Here is an 8,094-nt window from a genome sequence, read left to right on the forward strand (position 1 = left end):
GCCCTTACAGGTACCGCCTCTCCACCGAACCCCTATCTCCTCTCCCTGAAACCCGGGAAAATTCGATGACCAATCGGAAAGCAAGGAAGGTGGTCCCATTGGGTCTTTTTCGTGGCTTCCCGGATCACTACCCAATGAAGCGATGGCAATAGAATGAAGGCGATCCAATGGGGAATGGCGTTGGGAGGGGGCGGGGCCTTTGAGGCGCGCGGAATTCGGCCCAGGGAGTTTGCGAAGGTGTTGGACGCGCGCCTGTCCTCGGAGGCCCCGCCCCACTCCAAGCCGGGTTCTTGCTGGGACCCTTTGCTTTTGCCAGCACTGTCAAATTGCTGCCGGAACGTGGAGCGGGGGTAGGGTGGGGTAGGGGTCCCGTAGAGGGACCCGGGGTCACTGCCTCCGCCTAGGTTTGCTTTGCCTGGGGGTGGGGCGCGGCACGCTGAAATTGTCCGGCAGTGCTCGATCCGAAATTGGGCTGCCGGGGCTGGGGGGACCCGCGTTTGCATTGCTTCGGAAGCAGTAGGACCCGAGGTCTGCTTTGCACTCCATAGGGGAGGGAGGTAAGGGACCTGGCTTCGCTTTATTCCAGAAAGAGAGAACCTCAGATAGCCCGCAACTTCGGGGTCGCAGTCACGTCACCTTGAAAAATTCTTAATTCCCCTGACACGAGTGAGGTATTTGGCTAGGAAAGTTGGCGGGGGTGGGGGTGGGGGGCGCTGGAAGAATTGGAAGAAACCCCTTGAAGGGAAGGGCCACCTGGTCCCCAATTGCACTGAATGATTAATTAATATTGAACCGTGGTGGAAACTGGCTCCATTACCCCCTCAGTTCACTACCCTTTTACGTTGCATTGCACAAGCTAAGTGTACTCCAGGTATTAGTTGAACAGATTGTGAGCCTATCCTTAATTTAGCATGATGCACATTCCCTAGTTTTGCATTGCACAGGGGATGACAATTTAATCTTTTTTTCAAGGCCAAGTTGTTGTCCCCCTCAGTTTACATTATTCATCTTATGGTTTCATTGCACAGGCTGAATACCTTCCAAATTTGGATTACACCGAAAATGTACCTCTAGATTTAAATTGCACAAGAATTGTACCCCAAGTTTACAGCAAAACATCTCTAGGATTTTTAATTGCTCAAGTGTAGAAAGGGCTATGAATTCCCTGCCTTTAGTAGGGGGTCCATAGGGAAACCCCTCCCTCCATGTTGCCCTGCTTCCAGCTGCTTCGCATGGGGGTTGGGAGGGGTGGAGATCTCTATACTTTTCACCCCCCAACTGGGGCTGGCTGTACCTACCACTTGGGCCTCAGGGCTGATCTGTGTGATGTGGCCCTTCGGCCTCAGTGTGAGCCTATCCTCATCTCCCCGGTCCATGCCAAGCTGCATGCTGAAGGCCAAGGTGACGACTGGAGAGTCAGCCTGGAAGACTGCAGTAGCTATGGTGAGCCTAGACATGGCTGGCTCCGTTTTTAGGCAGAATAGGTATGAATAGGTGTGGTATAATTGGAGAAGTACCACAGGACCTTGGCCTAACCAAAAATAGCTCCCCCTTTTGTTTGTCATTGCCATTAAAATTCTTCTTCCTTTGGGTTAACTAAAAGGCCTTTGGTTTTCTCCAAAAGGTACCTGGTTTTTGTTAGGGTTATGTAAGTATCCGATATGTGTTTGTATGCACATGAGCATATATGTGTGTGTGTATCTCATAAGGATGGAAGCATTATCAGAGCAAATTAGTTGTTTAGTTGTGATTAGTTCCATATTAATAGTATTGTTATTACAAAATTATTTCATTTAACCTATGTCATCTGATCTTTACAATAATTATGTAAGAGAGGTAGTAAAAGCAGGTTTTTTTTTTGCAAAGTCCTGAGATTCAGGTTAAGTGACAATTTGTGTTTCTATGTCATTTTAAAGTTGTTTAATCCTCTGATATATAGTGTATTAGTATCTTTGTTACAGGGAAGTCTTACTAGGTAAGGGTATTGTTATTCCCCCTTATATAAAGGAAGAAATTGGGTACTAACTATTTTGCCCAGGATCACATAGCCAGTAAATGTCAAAGTGGAACTAGAGCTCACTCTTCAGATTCCACAGACACCACCTCTATTTTAGCAGATTATTTAGCATTCACACTTTGGAAAGCAGAAAACCGGGCCTCAGGCACTGGACATAAGATAAAGATAATATTGTGGAACAATCTTCTACAACAAACAGTTGTAGAAGAGACAGAAAAAGGCAAAGAAGCAAGCTGTAGCACATTCTCAAGAAATGGACAATGGAATTAAATGGAAAATGGGAAGTGAGGGGCAGCTAGGTAGAATTGTGGATATGGAGTCAGGAGGAGCTAGGTTCTAATCTGGTTTCAGACATTTCCTAGTTGTGTGATCCTGGTAAGTTATTTAACCCCAATTACCTAGCCTTTGCTGCTCTTCTGTTTGAGATTTGATACTAAGGTAGAAAGTAAGGGTTGTTTAATTTTTTAAATTAATATGGGGGCTTTTGAAGACAACATCTTCAAGATGGATGTGCTCCCTCCAATTATACATAGTAATGTATTAGTTCTCAAAACCTTCATATTTTTCTGTTACTCTGGCCAGACCATGTTGTTCAGCTATTCAGTGGTTTCCAACTCTATGTGACCCCATGGAGAAGTCCATGGGGTTTTCTTGGTAGAGATACTGGAATGATTTGCTTTTTCTTTCCCCAATGTATTTAGGCAAACAGGTTAATCGACTTACCCAGGATCACACAGCTAGGAAGTGTCTGAGGCTGGATTTGAATTTAGATCTTCCTGCTTCTAAATCCCAGTGCTCTAACCTCTAAGCCACCTAGTAGCCCAAAAGATTTCTTTTGACTTAAAAGGATTTTTCAATGTTTGATCCAAGGGAAACAAAGGAGGTATTTCTGTGCCTCAAAAGTCTGGGAGAAGCCCTAAGGTCCATATTGGTGGGAGAAAAGAAATATCCCCCCAAACCAAGACTATCCCAAGAAGTCTAGGCTTCTAACTTGTCAGATTGGTTTCATATTGACAGTGAAGAGTAAGTCTTTTCAGAGTATGATTTAAAAAGGACTGAGGGTGAAGTAAGGTGACAAGGCCTGGAGTCAGGAGGTCCTAGATTCAAATCTGGCCTCAGACACTTCCTAGCTGTGCAACCCTGGACAAATCACTTAACCTCATTTGCTCAGCCCTTGACTTACTGTCTTAAGAGTTGTTTCTTGGACAGAAAGTAAGGATTTGGGGGGCTGGAAGGAAAGACAGGAGAAGCATTCTTAACCCTTTTCATTCAGTGCCAACTTTGTTAGGAAACCCCCCCAGGAATGGTAAGCAGGAGAGGATTAGGGGAGCCAATCCCTCCAGTTCATCAGGGACCAGCCAGAATAGGAAACTGAGGGGGGCGAAATGTTAAAATAAATTTAAATTAAAAAAAAAAAGGATAGAGAACTAGGGAGAAATGCATCCCTTAGGCCTGTGAATTCATTGCTTGATAAAGTCAAGATCTAGATTCAAATTCCATCTTGTTTCATACTTGCTATGTTATGGAACCCTGGACAAGCCCCTTTTACCTTTAACAGTTTATAAAGCAACAGTCCCTGTCTTCAGAAATTTTAAGGTTATAATCTGGGTGATGTGTTTCCCTAACCCTCTTGATTTCTAGGAAATCTGGCTATTCTGCCTGATTTTTTAACTGTTATCTTTGTCTTGCTTTCTCTGCCTTTCTTCTCTTCATCTGTTTCTCCCTTCTCTCTATTTCCATCTGTCTCTATCTCCCTCCACTACTTGCAGGTACCTTGGTCAACAATATCAGGCTCCCCAGGGGTCACCAACTGGAACTGAGTGACGGTGACCTCCTAACCTTTGGCCCTAAGGGGCCTGTGGGAGCCAGCCCTCCCGAATTCTACTTCATGTTCCAGCGTGTCCGAGTACGCCCCCAGGACTTTGCTGCTATCACTATCCCTAGAGCTGGGGGGGAATCAGGAGGCGGAGGTGGCTTTTGGCCCATGCTGCCCCCTCTTGGGGCCCCTCAGCGTCCCCTCAGCACCCTCTCCCCTGCTCCCAAGGCTACCCTGATTCTCAGCTCTATTGGCAGCCTCAGCAAACTCCAGCCTCAGCCCCTCACTTTCTCCAGGGTTAGGGGTGGAGGTCAAGGCCTGACCCTTCCTGTGGCCCTTAGGGAGGCAGGGGCTGCTCTTCCTACCCCACCTCCAGCCCCTCGGAACCGCCGGAAGTCAGCACACAAGGTGCTGGCTGAGCTGGAAGATGAGGGGGGAGCTGAAGAGAGCCCTCCCAGAATTCAGGCTGAGAGCAGGAAGAAACCTCGAGGAATGAAGACTCCAGTCACTCCCAATGGGTAAGTGGGGAGACCCTCCCTGCTGATTCAGAGAACCTAGGGCTGACCCCCTCTTCCCCTACATCTCTGTTCTCTGGAACCTACCTTTATACACATATACATACATAAACAAGACAACTCCAGCCCAAATAAGACATTCACCATTTGATTCTGCAGATTGCTAAGATTTCTATGTTCTACAAGAGGAAGAAACAGAAGCTTGGTAGGGACCATAAGGAAAAGTATTGGTGTGAGGGGCAGCTAGGTATCAGAGAGGCTAGAAAGCCAAGCCAGGAGACAGGAGGTCCTGGGTTCAAATATGACCTCAGACACTTCCTATGTGTGTTAAACTAGGTGAGTCAGTTAACCCCCATTGCCTTGCCCTTGCTGTTCTTCTTCTGTCTTAGAATTGATACTGAGACAGAAAGTAGTGACTTTAAAAAACAAAAAGTGGGAGGGAAGAAGGGAAGGAGACAATATGGATCATATAACTTCAGAAAATTTATGTGGAAATTAGTTATTAAAGAAAATAAATTAAAATTAAAAAAAAATATTAAGGGAATAAGAACAATGATGAGAAGGAAGAAAAGAATGGTGAACATGGGAAAGAAAGAGTATATATACTACTTGAAGATTTATAAAATGTTTACTGAGGTAGATGACTGAAGTAACACAGATTCTTCCTATTTTACAGGTGAGGAAACTGAATCTCAAGTTAAATGATAACCTGTGCTTTCTGTATCTTTTTCATAAAGAGGCAGTGTTGTTCAGCGGCAAGAGCATTGAATGTGGAGTCAGAGAACCTGAGTTTGAATTTTCTGCTTTTGCCACTTGCTAGCTGTATCACCCCAGGCAAGTCACAGCCTGTCTGGGCATCATTTTCCTCCTATGAAAGATGAGGGAGTTTGATGCCTTTACAAGTTCAAAATCTTTTATCCTAGGATTTGCCTTTGGTCATACAGCTAATAAGTATCAGAGTTAGAATATTTTTAAACCCCTACCTTCCATTTTAGAATCAATCAATACTGTGTATTGGTTCCAAGAGAGAAGAGTGGTTAGGGCTAGGCAATGGGGGTTAAGTGACTCACCCAGGGTGTTTTTTTAACCTTACAATATTGTGTATTGGCTCCAAGACAGAAGAGCAGCAAAGGCTAAGCAATGGGTGTTAAGTGACACACCCCGGCTCATATAGCTAGAAAATATCTGAGGCCAGATTTGACCCCTCTAGGCTCTATCCATTGAGCCACCCAGCTTCCACCATCTCAGACCTCTTGCCTGCTAAGTTCAGCATTCTTTCTACCATACCACACATACCCTACTCAAAAATGGGGTGCAGGGAAGAGAAGAGGAGAAGAGATCCTTCAGATACTTTCTATATTGTCTGCTACCCTGACTCACATTGGACTTTAAACTTATTTCCAAGGATAGGAGTGTACTTCTGTCTTCCCTTGTCCAGGATTTTCAGTGACTCAGGTCTTTGTTTCTTTCTACTGAACCCTCTTTCAGAAAGCGCCGAGGCCGTCCCCGGAAGTACCTGCTGCCTCAGACTGTAGCTCCCCCTCCGGCTGGGGGAGGGGAGCCCTGTGCAGCCCCCAGCTGCACCCCACCCCAGGAAGAGACAGTGGCCTGGGTCCAGTGCGATGGTTGTGATGCATGGTTCCATGTGGCCTGTGCAGGTTGCAGCTACCGGGCTGCCCGAGAGGCTGACTACCGCTGCTCTAGTTGCCAGCCCTAAGGTGACAGAAATCATTTAAGAAAGATCATGGTGACTCTCTGCCACTCCATGGAGATGGGACCCAAAAGCCAGGGGTTGGATGTGGTAGGGATGAAAGGGATTCTGAAAGAATACTCTCTCCTTCCCTCCCCAGGAGGACAGGCTTCCTGTTGTCATGGACCTTAGCAAGGCCCCCAGAGTAACACCAGGAAAAGGGCCTTTTGACTGTGGCTGATGTCTCCAGGAGTGTCCTGTTGCTAGAGAATATGAAACTGATTCCAGGGTCCTGTTACCCCAAATGCCATATGCTTGAGACCAGAGAGTTACCCAACTCTGGAAGTCAAGGCTGTGTCAAATGAATGACTTCAGGAACCCTAAAATTAGATGAGAACGATTATGGAGTGCCATTTTGTAGTACTTCCCTGGGGAAATCTGGAAAATTTCAGGTCTGGCTGTGAGAGGGCAGGGAAAAAAAAAAGGGGTGGGGGGTTCTAGAATGACCCTACTCCCTCAAACATGTCGACTTACAGCATAACAGCCTTCCCCAAAGCTCCACTTGCCATTATATCCAGTTCTCCAGCCTTTGGTCTTTTCTCATCTCATCTTTCCCATTCTTGCTTTCTAAATAAAGAACCAGCTGCTGATTTGTTCCACTGTTTTGTTCCTTATTAACACTATAGATTTCACTAACACTCATCATCACTTCTCACCCTCACATTGGTGTATATTAACTTAAATTTGGCTCTGGGGGTGGAACCTATAATTCCAGTCTGGAAAGGTGGATGGGATATTTTTCAAAGGAAAAGAATGCCAAATTCAAATTAGAATGGAAAGCTAATCCATAAACTTCACTTGTCAGCATTTGGTGATGGATTAAAATGATTTGAAAAACAATGACCAATATGGAATTATGTTTTGCATAACACCATATGTAACCCAGATCAAATTGCTTACCACCTCAGAAAGGGGAGTGGGAAGGAAAGGAAGGAGACAATTCAGACCTTATAATTTCAGAAAACATTGAAAATTACTACATTTAATTGGGAAAATAAAACATCCCTGAATAAAACATGATGCTGAACACAAGGTAAACACTAAGTGAAAAAAAAGTGGTTTGAAAAGGAGGGAGTCAATCTGTTAATATACCTTTTTCTCTTCCTTACAATCCTGAACCCTGTTTGGTTTTTGTTTGTTTCTCTTTTAACCCTTACCTTCCCACATAGAACTGATTGGTTCCAAGGCAGAAGGGTTTGGCAATGGGGGTTAAGTGACCTACCAAGGGTCAGCTAGGAAATATCTGAGATCACATTTGAACCTAGGACCTCCCATCTCTAGACCTGGCTTTCAATCCACTGAGCCACCCAGCTGCCTCCCTCCAAACCCTGTTTCTGATCTTCACCACAAACTCTAACCCAGGGGTTCCCAAACTTTTTACACAGGGAGCCAGTTCACTGTCTCTCAGGCCATTAGAGGGCTGGACTATTAAAAAAAAAAAAACTGAACAAATCTGTATACCGCTGTCTGGGATAGCGGAAGCTGTGGCACTGGCTGTGATGGGCCTGTCACACCTTGCACAGGCCCATCACTGCCACCACTATACCAGGCATCAGTATACATAGGGCAGCATCCCCTCCCCCAGATTGCGGATCACTATGCCAACCAACATCTTCCACGGTGCAGCCCCATAATCCTTTGCCCCTTTGCATGGCTCCTTGTTCTCATTCAGTTACTCTCAGAACAAGGCGCCATGCAAAGGGTTATGTCACATATCACTAGAAATAGTACTGTACGTGAGCAACACTGCGCTTTGCAGCACCACCATATACAGTGCTCCTCTTACTGACCACCAATGAAAGGTGCCCCTTCCAGAAGTGCAGTGGGGGCCAGATAAATGGCCTCAGGGGGCCACATGTGGCCCATGGGCCATAGTTTGGGGACCCCTGCTCTAATCCCTCCACTCTTCCAAGACATCATTGCCTACATTCCCTCTTGACCCCTTGGTGAAGCCGTTTAACTCTACACTGTCCTCTTGGGTCCCTTGTTCCCTTAT

At 45.7% G+C, this 8,094-nt stretch overlaps 1 protein-coding gene across 2 annotated transcripts; it reads left to right on the forward strand.

Annotated features, from left to right (window-relative positions):
* The first annotated feature begins 200 nt into the window (after positions 1–200).
* TCF19 (transcription factor 19) lies at positions 201–6,693 on the forward strand. 2 transcript variants are annotated; one of them, XM_001375852.4, is made up of 4 exons: positions 204–1,443; positions 3,787–4,351; positions 5,837–6,066; positions 6,199–6,693. In XM_001375852.4, the coding sequence occupies exons 1-3, from the start codon at positions 1,206–1,208 to the stop codon at positions 6,063–6,065; spliced, it is 1,032 nt and encodes a 343-aa protein (XP_001375889.1). In that variant the 5' UTR covers positions 204–1,205; the 3' UTR covers position 6,066; positions 6,199–6,693. The 2 variants fall into 2 exon arrangements, with proteins under 2 accessions (XP_007483578.1, XP_001375889.1); XM_007483516.3 differs by lacking the exons at positions 5,837–6,066; positions 6,199–6,693 and adding an exon at positions 5,086–5,782 and having other exon boundaries at positions 201–1,443.
* Positions 6,694–8,094: the final 1,401 nt, after the last annotated feature.

The sequence above is a fragment of the Monodelphis domestica genome, chromosome 2 (genome assembly GCF_027887165.1).
Source record: "Monodelphis domestica isolate mMonDom1 chromosome 2, mMonDom1.pri, whole genome shotgun sequence".
In the NCBI taxonomy this organism is placed as follows: Eukaryota; Metazoa; Chordata; class Mammalia; order Didelphimorphia; family Didelphidae; genus Monodelphis; species Monodelphis domestica.